Source organism: Girardinichthys multiradiatus, chromosome 18 (genome assembly GCF_021462225.1).
Source record: "Girardinichthys multiradiatus isolate DD_20200921_A chromosome 18, DD_fGirMul_XY1, whole genome shotgun sequence".
NCBI lineage: Eukaryota > Metazoa > Chordata > Actinopteri > Cyprinodontiformes > Goodeidae > Girardinichthys > Girardinichthys multiradiatus.
The window spans coordinates 28,612,324-28,629,414 of NC_061810.1; the positions used below are offsets into that span (position 1 = coordinate 28,612,324).

The 17,091-nt window shown below is 39.1% G+C and overlaps 1 protein-coding gene across 3 annotated transcripts in view; it reads right to left on the bottom strand.

The window, feature by feature from the left end:
* The window catches only part of rsrc1 (arginine/serine-rich coiled-coil 1), a 202,031-nt gene that overhangs the window by 22,177 nt on the left and 162,763 nt on the right, over positions 1–17,091 (bottom strand). For all 3 annotated transcript variants that reach the window (XM_047391940.1, XM_047391938.1, XM_047391939.1), the window contains exon 7: positions 13,187–13,258. In XM_047391940.1, the coding sequence (XP_047247896.1) occupies positions 13,187–13,258 (72 nt within the window). The remainder of the gene's footprint in view (positions 1–13,186; positions 13,259–17,091) is intronic.

The window sequence follows — 17,091 nt, forward strand, 5'->3', positions numbered from 1 at the left end:
TTAGATATTTTTTAAGTTGTTATATTCAGCTATGCATATAACTTTAAGACATTGCGCTGTAGCTCTTCCTGTTTGGAGAGCGCCTCTACATTTTTGATTATTTCATACCTGAGTTTTTTTTTTTTTACTATAAGTTGGAGTCTGCCAAGGTAGGTTTCTTAGTGACCACATGTCAATTTGCAGCCACCTTGGGGATGTTTGCTTTGAAAATTGATTATTTAAAAGTAATACTTTATAACCTCTTTACAGTTTACTGTAAGGAAATGTGTTTTTGTGACTCCACTAAATTTGATCTATTACAAGATGTTACTCAGTTATTCAGTTTTAATATATGCTCATAATCTCACATATTTCACAAGAGTCAGCATACCCAAACTGAGATCTGAACCACAATCAGTGCAAATACGATGTAGTATAAAATAAGCAGAAAGAAAAAAAACTATTAAATTTAAGTATAGATGAGATCAGAGCATTTGCAAGTTTATTTAATATCCAGAAACTGAAATGCAAGGGCTTAAGTTTACAGACACCGACAGGAAGTAGATTGGGATGAAATGGCATTGTGTACAAAAAGGGGGTATGAATTAGGGAACGGGCGAACTGACCTGGAATGGTCCTGACTCACCTTGCTGACCTGCCAGCACAGTGACAACTGCAAACATAAAGAGCTAACCAAAACCAGCCTGCTAAGCGTCTCTTACACACACATGTGTGAGTGTGTGTGTGTGTTTTTGAGAGAGAGGGAAAAAAAGAGCAGCATGAGTGTTAGCCGATGTCCTCAGTCTGGGCAGTGTCACAGAATCTTGTTAAACTGTGACGTTTTCACAGGCTGAGCGGTGAAGTGTTCAAGATATCACAGCTACTTTCTGTGTCGACTGTTTGCAAATGAGTACGGGGAGGGGTCCTTGCTTTATTAGATTTTGTTTCCCATTTGTCCCATTTGGACAAAACATTTTGCCTTCAATACAATCCTACTACTAAAGCCAGAATCGCCTAAAAAGTTTCTGAATGTCAGGATAAACTCAATTTTTTTGTATATAGTCACTGTTACAGCTTTCTTATTAAGTAATGTCTTGTTTTAGTGTGATTAGAAATACAGCATCCACCCTGCCTTTTACCAGAAATAACAAGCGTTTGACTGCATTAACTTGATTTTAAACCAGGCTGCGGGTGTGTGTGTGTGTTGAATGTATGTGTGTAAGTGCAGGAAAAAAGTGCACCAGTCTCCGTTTTTCAATCCCAGGCTGGTCAGCAGCTCTTTCATGAACAACTCTATAATTAGGGAGACACCAAGCAACTAATTACTTAATTGGAGCAAGGTCCTTAAAATGAAAATGATGTAATCAGAATCCTGGCAATGAATTCGACTTTAACAGACTAATACATGAATGTCAGCACACATGCACACACCTCATGACCTACAGTCATCTTGACAAGTAGCCATCAAGCAACCAACTCTTTCCCCTTAGTTGAGTTGTAATTGATTCTCCCTTTAACTCTGCTGGCTCCTGCAGCCTCTGTATGTGTGTGTGTGTGCCCTGTCTGTGCGGTCTGCTACAAACTATATAAGTAAAGGTCATGGTCATGCATGTGTGTGCGCAGTGTCTGAGTGGTAATTAATTAGGCAAATGTTGCCCACCTCCTCTCCCACTGACCTCAATTGTGGACTAACAACCTTGGCAATGAGTTCAACATAACTCTCCTTTGGAGGAAGTCATGTATAATAATAACAGAACTAAAGTGACACTATCATTTGAATGTAAATCTACAACGTCCTCAGTATAAATCATGACCCTTGATGGTCTAAATTAGTGGACGTAAATGAATGAATGACAGTGTGAGTACAATGTCATTTTTAAATATCTTTTAATTCTGGCAGCCATGCAAGTATGCAATAAATGCACTTATCAGTCATGCTGCATGACTCAGTGTTAGTGTGAACTACAGGTGCAGCTATGTCTGAATAGGGGCTTTAAAAAGACCCCAAAAGTAATTACAAATATACAAAATAAATTGTTATTTGAAGCAGAAGAGAAAAACTTGTTTTTCTTTTTTTTGATTAGGCATGGGCAAGTATAATTCTTAGGGTATGATAATCTTTAAAAAGCCAGGGTATTGCTATATTAACACAGATTTTAAATTAAGAATGAGTAAGATCATATTATTGCTTTACTGAAAACAGAAAAGAAACAATTATTCCTACTGCTACAAAAACATTCATGTTGTGTAAATTTTTAAATTAACTAAATTTAATACTTATTTAGGTAAACATGCCCAAAAATACCCCATGTTTCACTGTTCTGGCCTATATGGACTAACACCAGAAGTATGAGAAGCTGGTTAATCAGCTAGGCTACCTGCTCCGGTTGAGTCAGCAGTCAGCTGCTTAACAGACATACAAATTCAAGCATGCCAACTGTAGATCTATAACAGGATTAATGGTCCATCTTTGGCTTCCACGCCATGACTGTCCCCGTTTTTGCAATCACAAATAGTTCCAAACAGTTCAATTTGGCTTTTTAGAGTAAACACAGAGCGTAGCAGCAACGTTTTCAGTCAGCTGAATAGTAAAAGGGGACACATGCTTATAGATTATTGTAGGGGTTTTCAGACCACACCCCTACATGCAGTGTGCATTCCTCCACTACATGCTCAGATGATTTCTAGAAACCTGGGCTTTATGGCCCCATTTATCTCAGAGCACAGAACTACTGAAGGCCCCACATTTCACCCTGTGGGATTCATAAAGTGAAGTGTTTTCATTATTTAATTGGTAAATATATTTGATGTACTGTGTTGATGTTTAACATGCAAATATCCCCTCTTTCAACTACTCTCAATATACAGCAAATTCCCATAACTACAATCAAAGGTCTCTAACGTTCTATGGAAAGTTTTGGGAAGTTTATTAATAATATTCAGACCATTTGCAACCCTTCTGGTTTGTATGTCAGAAATTAAATACATTCTTGCAACTTTTTATTCTGTTTATTTATAAAATGCTTACCTTAAAACAGACTTTAGGGTCCCCACAGGGGGGACATTTTAATGTCTCATGACAAACCAGAAGGGGCCAACACATGGCCAGGGACCTCTCCAATATGTCAACACTTTGACCTGCAGCAGTCTGAGGGTGTGTCTAATCACAGCGGTCTGACCACCTTGTCAGGCAGAACCAAGCCCACTGTTTCTGATCATGTCCAGATATGTGACAGCCCGTGTGTGTATGTGTGTGTGTGTGTGTGAGTGTTTGTGTTAATATGTTAATAATGGTCTGAAATCTAAATCTAAACAACCTTGAAACAAAACCCAGGTTATTGCTGTATTCACACACAGATTTTAAATTAAGTATCAGTAACATGATGTTATTGTTTTTATTGAAAAAAATATATATATATACAATATTATTGTTTACAAATAGCTACAAAAACATAAATGGTAATTCAATTTAAAAACCAACAAAATGTAGTAGGTTTTACATAAATATACTATACATTTTCTGTTCTTGTCTATATTGAGTAACAACGGATGTATAACAAACTGGTTAATTAGTTAGGCTGTCTGCTCCGGTTGAGTCAGCAGTCAGCTGCTTAACATACTGACAGACCAATAGAATGAATTCAATTTAATTTTAAATACAAATAAAAAGTTCAAAAAGCTTTGTTTTCTTTCTTACTCTAACAGGAGGAACTTAAGTTAAGTATCTGATGCCTTCTCCTAAATATCCTTTAAGCTTTGAACTCTTCAGACATTGCTTCACTGAAACAGGTTCAATGATACGGGAAACCAGAGAAACGATTACCAATCACAGGGGTAAAAGGCTGCTGACAATCATCTGCCTGCTTGACCTAAATGAAGACATTGTAAAAAGCATTCACAGTGAGTCACCTAGCCCATGGCACAGATAGCCCCCCTGTTATCGAGTTAAACATTTCATTCCATAGATATCCTTACAGAAATTATCAAGCGATGGCCTCCTTCACTGTGGACGTGACGGCCACAGTGGGCGGCATCAGCATCCCATTAGCCTGGGACAACGGGGAGCGGGGGGCGGGTCAAATGGGGTTAGTAGAATTCAGCATGATTCGTTCACAGGACCAGCACTGCTTAGGACAGGAGGTCAACTAATCACCTTGCTGTGCCATTTCCGAAAGGGGAGAGGAATGGGGGATGTGAGGGGTAAGGGGGGAAAGAAAATCAGCCTTAAATTTGCCGTGATGAAGAATCAATAAAGCAGTAATTGCTTTACTTATTACCATGCAATGAAACAAATTGGGGGGAGAAGGAAGGCAAGCAGAGGGCTGGCATGCAGCATGAACGCCAGGGCTTTTTTTTCCCCGGCTGCAGCATTTGGAGATGAGCAGAGAACGAAAAGGAAAAGGAGAGGAAAGGCATTGGGCTTCAGTGGGCCAAGGCAAGGAAAAAAGGTCTCCTCGTGATAATTAAATCTTCTCACACTGATTTTCTGCCAAATTTATTTCCCCAGGGACCATAACTCTGATTCAGTGCTTACAAGCCAAGCATAACTAATCATTTCAGGGTTGGGGGGGGGGGGGACCACAAACCTGAATGAATAGGAAGAAAAAGAAGGACGGCTACACTCAATCCCAAGCTCTATTTATCTTTAAATCAGTCCTGGCATGACAAAAATCAGAAAAAAAAGTGACTGTAATATTTTGTTTGAAAAAGACCTTTAAAGTGATGGTGTCATTGACTGTCAGTGTGCTCAATTCGCACTGCCGTACTGCCAGTGAACATCCTTTAATTCCTGGAACAAGTAAAAGCCATGAAGCCAATGAAGTGTCGGTTCAATACTCCTCTGACTGTTCCTGGCATGATTGTGTTGAACATAATAACACAACAAATAAGGCCATTTATCTGAAGTAACGACAGGAGATGAGGCCAACTCCACTAATCAATAACCAGTCGATACAAACCAGATTTTCTTACATCAAAATCACTGAGACGGATCTTTCTTCACCGTGGAGTGCACAACAGCAATATAGTGCCTCCCTCGAGTCCAGTGGTAGATCATATAGCCAATAGAAAGACAACACTTTAAAAGTAGTATATCCTTTATTCTGAGAGATTATAAAATGAAATACACTGGCCACTTTATTAGCCACACCTTGCTAGAACCGGGTTGGATACCTTTTGCTTTCTGAACTGCCTTAATTCTTGATGACAAAGGTTCATCAAGATGTCAAGAGACATTTCTCAGAGATTCTGGTCCATATTGACATGGTAGCCTCACACAGTTGCAGATATGTGTTTGCTGCACATCCATGGTGCGAATATCCTATTCATCCAGATCCCAAAGGTGCTTTACTGGACTGAGATCTGGTGACTTTGGAGAGCAGTGAACTCATGCTCAAGAAAGCAATTTTAGATGATCTGAATTTTAGATGATCTGGTCATAAAGCAACACTAGGAATGATGAACAACAATATTCATGCAGGCTTGAGCTGCTTAAACAATGCTCGAAAGGGGTTGCTCGTGCGACTTCATACCATAGAGAATTTCTGTTGGTAGCCAGCTAGCTTGGTCATCAGATGAAGTTTAAGATTTATGCTTGCTGAGCTAAAGATCCCAGCATTGCCAGTAAAATGCCGGACATGGGAAGAAAACAGGAAAGTTAGCTCATTTTTGAATTTATCTGTGTGGGAATGATATCCCTCTAGAACATTTTTTTCTGTGCTCTGATTAATGTTTGTCCTGGAAGTGTTATAAAACTCTACCAAATCTGAAATGAGAGAAATGAATGTATTTCAAGACCATCCATAAGTCTGTCTGAATTATTACCTAATTGTTCCCTATTGATTTGAGTCCCAATGCCATGTGCTGTGTTACCATGAGGAAACAGCCCTACAAGACCAAATAGCCTGCCTGATATGTTTTAGGCCTGTGATGTCCATGGCAATTCCCTATATTGATATGTAGGGGCCCAAAGGATGCCAACAAAATATCCTAACCAGTGGCTGGTGGAAGAAAGTTTTGACTTACACCATTGGGTAACGCTATATAAGTATAAATTGAATTATTGTTTGCAATCTTTGGGATGCTGTGTCTTGTTTGTTTAACTTTCTGCCATCTTAGACTATCAGTGTTGTAGCAAAAAGCCTGCTCATTCTTGGCAGAATAACCAAAATAATTAACGCAGTCTGACGCAGTTTGAGGTCTGTCTATTTTACAGTGTCATATTAGTTAATGATCAGAGGCAACTTCCTTCCAGACCTTTACGAAAAGAGCCTTAAGCAGCCTCCTCTCTGTTCACACAAACGTAACGCTGAGGATGATGATTGCATTCTTTGTTGTGGCTGCAGATTGTAAATAATCGTTGACAGATGTAACACACACACAACATTCTGTGTGTGTTGCTGATTAGAAAAATGAAAAATGCTGAAAACAATACTAATAGAACTAATAACAGTCATGTTTAATATATTTTCTGAGTTGGGCAACACAGTTTGGGACTGGTTACAATCATACGTATCTGCTTTGAAATGTCAACTGTGCTCGTGAGGAGTGGGCAAACGGATCATTTCAGAAGTCTCCTTTGGTATATATGCTCATGTTTTTGTACCTAATAAAGTGGTCCAGTGAGTGTATAACAACAACCTGGCAAAATTCAAACAATCTCCCTCTTGAATCTTGTGTTTTGGTTAATGTGAAGAGATCACAGACACCGGATTGTTCATGTTTACCAGCACTTGAATTTCACTACTTGTCCTTCAAGTCGAGCAGCTCGGCGAGGTAGCGTGGCATGCCACACCGTGGCCCCGGTAATTAAAACATTTAAAGCAGAGCCAGGCCCCCCCTGTGCTCCCCGGGTCTGATATGGGGGTCACGCGCCTGTAGATTCTAATTTGCGCTCCATTTGTATTCATGACAGGCACGTGCTAAATATTTAACAGCAGCCTGGCAGGAGTTTTGTATTGTTAGGCTTTCCAGGTCAAATAATTTGATTTCAAGGCAGATTACATTAGGCGTCAATGTCCAAGCCACCGCTCTCACTTGCCTCTCATTTCCTGTTCTTTTATTACAGCCCAGATAGGCCAGAACTGAAGGGACAAGGCTGTGGATTACACCAGAGCTTGTTATCCATGGATTAGTTATTATTCACAATTACAATAAAAGGCATCGCATCATTTACTTTGCTCACACACACCCACATCGTTATTATATGTTTGCAAAGATTAAATTTTCGCTGACTGACAAACTACTCAGCTGAGCATTCAAACAAATGAAGGCGCAGACAGACTCACCCTAATGATATTCCAGTAATATTTAATTGTCCTTGACTGAGGTATGCATCAGTTTAGCAAGGGGTGTGGATCTTCACTCTGACTCTTTCTTTTTAAAGGTAGGAAACCAGATCCGGACATTTTCCAGTTGCAGGCAAGGCTCTGAGGTGATTGACAACAGAGCTAGTTAAACGGTGATGAGGCGTTAATGGAGGCTGGGTCGAGAAGGAGGGGATTGGGGGGGCTTGCGGTTGAATATTTAATGGTCATACAATTCCTGAACATAGACACACACATGCACAGGCGCACACAGGTGCACACCCAACCCATGACCTGTCCTACGCACCATGTAATTAGGGAAACAGTCCTTTCGTTTAACAGCCAAAAGAGCAAACGGTAGGTATACTATATTCCCCTAATGATATGGGTTAAAGAGCTATTATACGTCTCATTAAAATATATGATCTCCCAATCTGGTGGCGGTTTGAGGTAATGGGGACAGAGCAGGTTCGAGGCAAAGATACTATTCTGTAGGCTATAGGCTAGTGTCCAATCCATATCTACATAATTCTGTATTTTACAGAACAACAGCACAGATGAAAATATATTTCTGTCAGAGCCTGACAAATGACACACCAGGCAGGAAATTTCACAAGTCGACCGCATTGAGAATGTGTGTTTGGAGGCTTTTTAAGAAGCAGATTCTAATGCGCTGCACTTTACCTGGACTCTAACAAGAGCAGAAGTTCAATTAGGGGAACATGATATCAGGAAAACACATGGTGCCATTATGGTTATGCTATGACGATATGAGTTAACATTAACCTACATTTTTCTCACCCTCAGAAGGTTTCTACCACTCTCCATATGTCTCAGCGAATCTGTCTCTAAGTCAAGTATATGCATAAAAACAGTGAAAGTTCAACCTAATGGCCAAATATACTTTTGTCTTGCAGAGTTTGAAAGCATAGCTCACAAATACTGCATCCAAGCAGTCATGTGGGACTGGAATATGGCACATTTTATAATGCGAGGACAACTGTAATTCGATGCATTGTGCACATTTAAGCTAGATAAAATATTCATATAAATATTTTCCACTTCTTGAAATGGAGACTAGTTTGCAAAAATTTGTAAAATTCTCTTTCCCATTACTATTTCTGGTCAGACCAGTAAACAAAGACACTACTTGTAAAACAATGCCATACAGCTTTGGCTCTGTCTATCTGATCTTAGTGTAATCAAAAACTTTCGAAATAACCTAAATAATCTAAAAATAAACCGAATAATACAGAATTGGTTCCAAAGGTTGTGGCCAGGGTCTCTTAAGAAATTGTATTTAAAAATAGTTGTTAACACCAAATACATTCCACAGGAATAAAAAGGAGCTGAAACAGTTGTCCTAAATGAATAAAATGAATTCTTGAGGTTTGTGTTGCCAGTCCTTGTTCAATAAGCCTTATACAAAGTTCCCATATGTAAACTAGCGACAATGAGTCTTGCAGGTTTCTGCGGCATATACTTTGGGTCATAAAAAAAAAAAGTACCTATAAAGTACCTCAAAATACAACCAGGTTGAATAATTTACTTTCAAAAGAATGATCCCATTAAGTCTTTGGATTAGGCAATTCGTGTAGTTAAAAAAAATTAACCAATATAAAGAGAAGGTGAATCGCAGGCATTTTGCTGCTTTTTCGTAGCAAAATGCATTATATTCTGTAGGATCTTACCATCACTAACAGCCTAACTAATCGATTGATTGTGTTGCACCCTCCCGGAGTATTTTCTCCTTTATGTTTTTACTAATCAACTGGCTGGTTTTCTGCCTTTCGGTATACCAAGGTTTGAAAACATTACTTACTAACGAGCTTTTTCTCACAGTATTACTATATGTAAAGCAGAAAGGCAAAAACATACAATGTTCAGTGCAATAAGTACTTAATAACCATTATTAAATGTAAGTGGCCTTTATTAAATATTTTCGCTTGAGACTATGAATCAAAATCAAAATGATAATGTTTTTTTTGTTTTAAGCAATTATATCATGGTATACATGTTTGTTTCCATTTTTTGTGCAAATACAGTGAAAATATTGCATTTTTGCTTAATGTCATAGCACTGTGGGACTCTCATACTGGCGCATACCTTTCACGATAATGATTTAATCAACCACTGATCAGGGTTTCTACAATATTTACATTTTACTTCAAACTTTTCCAGATTGACTTTTAAAGATTTTTCCAGCCATTTTTTATGACATTAGGAGCTTGCATTAGATTTGGCAGCATAGTAAAAGGCTCTTTCACTATTTTTAAACCCTAACCACTTTGAAAACCTTGGGTCCAGATTAAGATCCGGAATTAAAAATATTTAAAGTACCAAAAGGCTGTTGATTTTAGTGTTTGTGTTTATCATAGTAATTCAAAGACCAAAATAATCAATGGGTCGTATAAAAACTTGTGTTGTGATGTGGAAAATAAAAAATAGAGGTCATCATCTAAACACAAATCAAGGTTAAAATGCTCTTTGTTTTTCTAGAAAAAATATTTCTATCTTTTAGATAAAAGCTAAAAACTCAAACTTTGTTCCACTTTCGTTTTTGATTTTTTCATTTCAATCCATACTTGGGAAATAACAAAAATCAAATCCCATACTTTTCAAAAAATTTCAACTAATTAATGGGAATACATTATATTCTGTTAGGATAATACTGCCATGAAGAAGTAAAGCAGGTTACAAACAAAATAAAACACAACTAAAAACGTAAGTAAATAAAAACAGGGTAAAGCAGCAGATACTTCTCATGTAAAACAGAGTAAATAGTAATTTTTCCAACACTTATTATATGGTACCGTTTTTCATAGTGGCAACTGGGTTTTTATAAAGTTTCCAGCTGTGTAACTTTGGCAGTTTGTCCATCGTAATATAACTGGTTCACCAAGTTAGCCTAAGGCCCTGGGCAAGCAAACTGCATTTTTTAGCTTTAATAGCTTAAACAAGGCATGAAACTAACAAAAGAATAATCCACCTCTCTCATACTGACCCCCTTTCATTTCCTACGCTTCCTTTTTCAACCACTAGCATCATCTGGCTGCCCTTAACCAGAGAGCCAAACATTCCTTTTAAGCCGCGACTACTTTGTTAACTGATGACCACAGGGCCAGTTATTGATCCTCTTCTTCCTCCTTCCCAGTAAACCTGGATGATAACAACTCCCCTCCTCTCTCTTCTCTCAGGGCTCTGCAGTGGTTTGCTACAATAATAGCTTGCATATTATAGCATCCACATGAATCAGATCTTGGGGGTTTCGATTAGGGCTAAGCTAACTCAAATGCACCGACAGTCTAGAATGTGGATCTATTTATGAACAAGGAGTGTAGGTGGTAGCGCTCACTTCTCCCCTTCGTTCTCTTTAAAAGGATTTCAGATTTCAGTCGACTTAGTGGTTCAAGTGCAAACTTTGCAGTTGTGCTGACCCCAGAGAGGCCCTGCAGGGAGTGAGGAGACCCCTAGTGATCTGCTGTTTAGCGTCAGCAGTGGTCCAACTCTTTAGTTTTAGTGTGCTCGGAGGAAGGGCAGAAGACAATGAAGCTACATGGTTCTGATAGTGCAGAGAGGTATGTGTGATGGAAGCACTGGCTTCTTTCCTAAGAAAAAGGGCCATCAGGGTCACTTTAAAATGCTTCTCTAAACTTACTTCATGTGTCTTTGAGAAGACAAAATAATAAAATACCGATCTTATGAGGCACATAGCGATGCTGTTTTATTTGGTGAACAAAAAAGGAGAAAACATTAAAACAATTCAAGAGGAAAGAGGAGACGGAGTTCTGAGACCAAGAAAAACAAATTATATTAAAATGAATCACAACGAGACTGGCCGAAAAAAAAAAAAAAAAACAGGGCAAAAAAAAAGGGAAGGAGGGAATCGATTCTTCCTTAAATAGGGGGAATATAACGAAAGTGCAGGGCTAATTAGTTCCTTATAGCCACACTTTCTTTTGGCTGAAAGGTCAGCTAACTTTAAAGGTCACACTGCCACCAATCGTACACTGAAACACAAAAGCATTACACAAAGCGAGACGCAGTTAAATCCAGCAACATCAACACAAACTCAAGCTAGAACAAATTACAGTACGGCACATATCTGTGTGGGCGTGAACATAAACACTTATGGCACATTTGATATTCTCGTTTATATCATGTTCTGGTCAGTAGAAGGACCTCGATCATTATCCTATCTGAGGACTTTTATTACTGTTAGTATATCCACTGCAAATTACTCTTGACTTTCTTTAAATGTGCATCAAGATCATCTCTGAGGGAATGTGTATGTGTGTGTATAACCAATGCTGCTGGTAGTGAAGGAGCTTGACTGAATTTATTACCTGCAATGCTAAGCACGTTTCTTCCTTTCTGCCTGCATTTTCATGGTGATTACAGCTGTCTTAATAAAAACTACAGACCGTAATCAGCATCCCTGAGTTTGTGGTTAGCAAAGTAGAGGTGAAATGTGAAAGCAGTATCAAACATGGGATGTCATTCTATATTTTATTAGGTCAGTGGGGTATGTAGAGATTGAATAATATATTTAACAGACTTATTGAAATCCAGTTTTTATAGACTTTCATGTTAGTAATTCAACTTTCTGTTCAACTGTTATACAGTAGATGATATTTTAATCTGCAATTAACCATGATTGCTTTCAGAAGAAGATCACACATGAAATAAACCTGTTTTATTTTTTTAAGCATCAAGCTAACAAATACTGTTGCTAACTGTTTTGCTAGCTTTTATGGTTTATGCTTTGCTTGTTATGATTCAGTGGTCCAATACATATTATAGTCCAGGTTTCAATATCCAACCCTAACCCTGCTAAAACTAGCCAGTGATGCTAATAATAAGGCTATCTTAGTGCTAGCGCTAATGCTAAATTTCCTCGAGAAAACATGTCTAGGACCCATAACAAGGTCAAAGATATTGCAGTTGTCTACTGTGTCCCTCATTCGAAACAGTTTTGACTGTTAAACTAATACCTTTTAAAAAAAGTTTATTGTTAAAATGTTTTTATTTCTGAATGAAGCTATATGGCTATGACTAAGTTCTTTGCTAATGATAGATTTAAAAATATTGTTCAACAGAATGAGCCTTGCCCAGATTTTCTTTTTGTTTTTTAAAGATTTCAAAGTAGAATGAAACAACCATCGATCAGTAAGAAATTGTGATTAAAAGCTTTATTTATTCCTGCCATATTGGTAAGAGCTCTTGAATTTCCATGTACCTTTATAAAGAGTTGTGAATAGACATAAGGGCTGCACGGTTTACAGGTGGCTAGAATTACGGCCTCGCAGCAACAGTTTCTGGGATTTCTTCTGGGTTTTACACCGTGGGTTTTCTCCCACAGTCAAAAAGATGCATCTTTAAGTTAACTGTCCACTCTATTGACCTGAGGCATCATGGATGGTTGGTTGTCTGTCCTGTGTGTATCAGTGCTCTCCTATTATGGACCGGTGACCTGTGCAGGGTTAACCCTGCCTCTAGCTACTGATCTCTGGTGGAAAGTCCAAGAACCTTATGAGCCTGAACAGGATCAAGCTGGTATAGACAAATTTAATGAATTGTCCTGGAAAAAGGCTACAGAAATTTAAACACCTTACCTGACCTGAGAGATTTACTAATTTAATGTTTTGGTGAAGAGTTGTAAAACTAATAAATTTAAAGATTTTCATTGATTTTATGACTTTTGTTTCTATGATATAATTTTTAGGCTTAGCTTTATGTGTTGGGGGTCAAAACCATTCCCCCTGGGCTCCATTTGAACTTGAAATTTGATTCCATCATATTAACCCCACATTCAGTCATCATATTAGTTACAAATAGTTAGATGTTAATATAAGTTTGAAAGTCAGTGTTTACAAGTTGTAAATATCAGTATTAAAACTCACCTTCTTCGAGCTTCTTACGGGCCTCTTCTTCTCTTTTGGCTACTTTGGCCTTCAGAACTTCATCTGTCTTAGCTAAAAAGACAAACAGCAGAAAACAAAGTTAGGAGCCAAGCAAATCCTCTAAAAAGCCAATTTTGTTTACATACAAATATATAATTACATCCAAATTTTGGTACTTTTATATGTATCGACCGTCGGTACTACAGAGTACATATTCAAGTAAAATCAAACAGTACCATGTTTCAATACCTAAATGCATCTTTGGGACACTGAGGGAGTGGAAGAGTGAGCAATTTTCCATGCCGGACATGAACACAGCATTTCACGCACAAGAGCGTAATGACGTGGCTGATAGAAAGTGCTCGAAAGTATGGCTCCACTTTTCAAAATGTGATGCAGATTACGGTTGCTGCAATATTTGTGATGGAAGTACATGGCCAACGGCGGAAACACTTCTAATCTGAGGAAGCACCTGGTTAAGCATCAGATTTTTCTCAAGCCTGAAGAGTCTACGGCTACAACTCCTGCATTCGGCATCGTTAGCACGCCTGTCTATCAACTCATCGTCTGAAGCCAGCAACATGGGAGAAGAAATGTATGAATCAACTGAGATGTTACAATACAAACAGCTGGATTTTGTCTTGATATAGTCATTAAAGTTTATATATTGGCAAATAAATATGTTACATTGAAAAATTTTGAGATTTTAATGTTAAACAAATTAACTTTAATACCACATAAACACAGACACAAGTACTGAAAATTGGTACCATTGAGTACCGATATCATTTCCCAGGAACCGGGCATCGGTACTGTATCGGTTCAAATGTGAAAGGTACCTATCCCTACATACAAATGTGATTTTACATAATTTCTCTTCAGCCCTTTGTCACCGGTCCTGTTCATAACTTTTATGGACAGGATTTCTAGATGCAGCCAAGGGCCGGAGGGGGTCTGGTTTGGGGACCAGTGGATTTAGTCTCTTCTTTTTGCAGATGACGTGGTCCTGCTGGCCCCCTCTAGCCAAGACCTACAACATGCGTTGTGGCGGTTCGCAGCCGAGTGTGAAGCGGCTGGGATGAGGATCAGCTCCTCCAAGTCCGAGGCCATGGTACTCGACCGGAAAAGGGTGGCTTGTCCTCTTCAGGTTGGAGGGGAGTTCCTGCCTCAAGTGGAGGAGTTTAAGTATCTCGGGGTCTTGTTCACGAGTGAGGGAAGAATGCGGCTGCCACAGTAATGGGGGCGCTGTGCCGGTCCATTGTGGTGAAGAGAGAGCTGAGCCGAAAAGCAAAGCTCTCAATTTACTGGTCGGTCTACGTTCCTACCCTCACCTATGGCCATGAACTTTGGGTCATGACCGAAAGAACAAGATCCCGGATACAAGCGGCTGAAATGAGTTTCCTCCGTAGGGTGGCCGGGCACTCCCTTAGAGATAGGGTGAGGAGCTCGGCCATCCGGGAGGGGCTCGGAGTAGAGCCGCTGCTCCTCCACATCGAGAGGAGCCAGTTGAGGAGGCTCGGGCATCTATACCGGATGCCTCCTGGACGCCTTCCTCGGGAGGTGTTCCAGGCACGTCCCACCAGGAGGAGGCCCAGGGGACGGCCCAGGACACGCTGGAGGGATTATGTCTCTCGGCTGGCCTGGGAACGCCTTGGGCTCCCCCTGGAGGAACTGGAGGAGGTGTCTGGAGAGAGGGACGTCTGGGCATCTCTGCTGAGTCTGCTGCCCCCGCGACCCGGTCCCGGATAAGCGGAAGACGACAAGTACGAGTACGAGTACGTTACTTTCTTTGGTGAAGTAGTGTGACTCTTTTTTTAATTGAACAAATAAAGGAGTTATTGATTTGACAACATTGACTACTCATGACTACCGGTCAGGCTGGCTGACAACACTCCTCTACATAAGCACTGAAGAAGCTTCCTCTATATAAGATACACAGTGACAGATGAGATACAAATGGTTTGTGAGCACTGAAAATAGTGACAATTGGCTCACTTTTAGCCGCCAACAATGATGAAGTTGGCATCTGTTTTTTAGCTTCCTATCTGTGCTAAACCATTTCAGTTTTTTGACAAATAGACTTTTTCTACTTCAAAATCTAACATACTTAACCTCAACCACTTTAAAATTTGACAGGAATAAAAACTGCTTAAGGTGTAGTCCAGTGATTCCCAACATTTTTCCTGAGAGCCACACTTCCACCTAAAAAATGTTGTATAAAAGGTGCAAATTCATGCATGTGTCTGCACAAATGCCAAAATAAGAAACAAAAAACCCTTGCAAATTTCTAAGTTCTTTTCAGTAAAATAGTGAGATAATTGTATTTATTTCCAACTATATCAGCCACTCTGATCTCTCTGTTTAGGGATCAGATGTCAGGATGTAGCAGCTGGTACAGGCTTGTTTTTACCGTGAAAACAAGCTGAACTGTCTGGCGTGCATGTAGCACCAAATGAGACAGCAACCTTAAATTAGTCAGTCTTTTGACAAAACAATACTTTTTTTCTAATTGTCCTCCTAAAATAAAAAAATAAAAAACCCTAACCCTAAAACAAGCCCCCAAAAATTTTACAAATTGTAATATGTTTGGATTTTGAGTTTTATACATATTTGATGTTGGACACATTTACATGTTTGTCTCAGTGGAAAAAAGCTGGTCTTGAGCAATGAGCTTTATCATGTCATTACAGTTTAGTTACATTATTTTATATCATTCAGTAAAAAAACTTGGGATAAGGCGGTTAATTGCTTAAAAGCATTGATGATCAATTAGTGTGATTAATTTGTACATGTGTGAAATATTTTAAAAGCCTCTTTGGAATTAAAGCTCCATGTTCCCCATGATCCCCTTCTTGGCAGGTCTAGTCAAGCCTTGACTGATTACAGAGAGGTTAAAACACTACTTGTGATTTCTGAAACCTTTACTCTATTTCTAAAAAACTGGAAAAAGGTTATCAGTTTTCCACACATTATTGCTAAAATCTTGTCTCATCTCCCAATATCATGTATCATCTTGTCTTGTCAGCTGGATGCACCTTTACAGCCATCATAATAAGTGCACAGCTGTGCTAACATCCAAACAGTAAATTTTTATTTTTCTTTAAATCTCCTTTTATGAATCACACTAAAATAGAAACAATATCGAGCTTTTGTGTTTGTAAAACGTATGTTTTCCTGGAAAAATGGAAAGAAATCCTCATGGTAAGAAATGAGGGTTTATCATTGTATAAACATAATCTCACTGCGAGATGGTCCCCATCCCTGCTTTTCATTTATACCTGCGTAAAGTCAGCGTTTTCTCCTAAGAGGTGTTTATCGTCTCGGTTTAATGAAAAGCTTAAGAGAAAGTGAGGCAGCGGGAATAAACACTCGTCAGGGCATCTTAAGCGTGGTTTCATCACAAACTGCGTCGTCTTTGCTCCCTTTTCCCCCCACCTTTCCCCCGAATAATCAAGATGTTAAGCTGCATTAAAAAATATAATGCCGTGTATGGCAGGACTATCAATACTGCCTCTAAATTAATTACATTTCTGTTGCGGTGCATCATTTATTTTGCAATGTTAGGGCCTCGGTGGAGCCATTCGCCTTTATTGCTATCTCACTTGGTTGATGAGCGAGCTATGTAAAATTGAGTCTCCAATATCATTACACTTAATGAGTTTAAACTTTGAGAAGAGGGAAAAAAAGGGGAGAGAAACTGAGGTGAACAAGATGACGAGAGAAAAGGGAGAGGAAGAGAATGAGAGTGCTGCACTGCTTTGGTTAATACAATAGGGGTGTGGGTGTAAGTGTTTGTGAGTGCTTGCAGCCTTGTTTGTTTTAGGGCACAGCTGTGGGTGTCCAAATGGGGTTTATTGCACCACTCATCATGCCTGCATATACGTATGTTCTGATTGTTAAGAGTT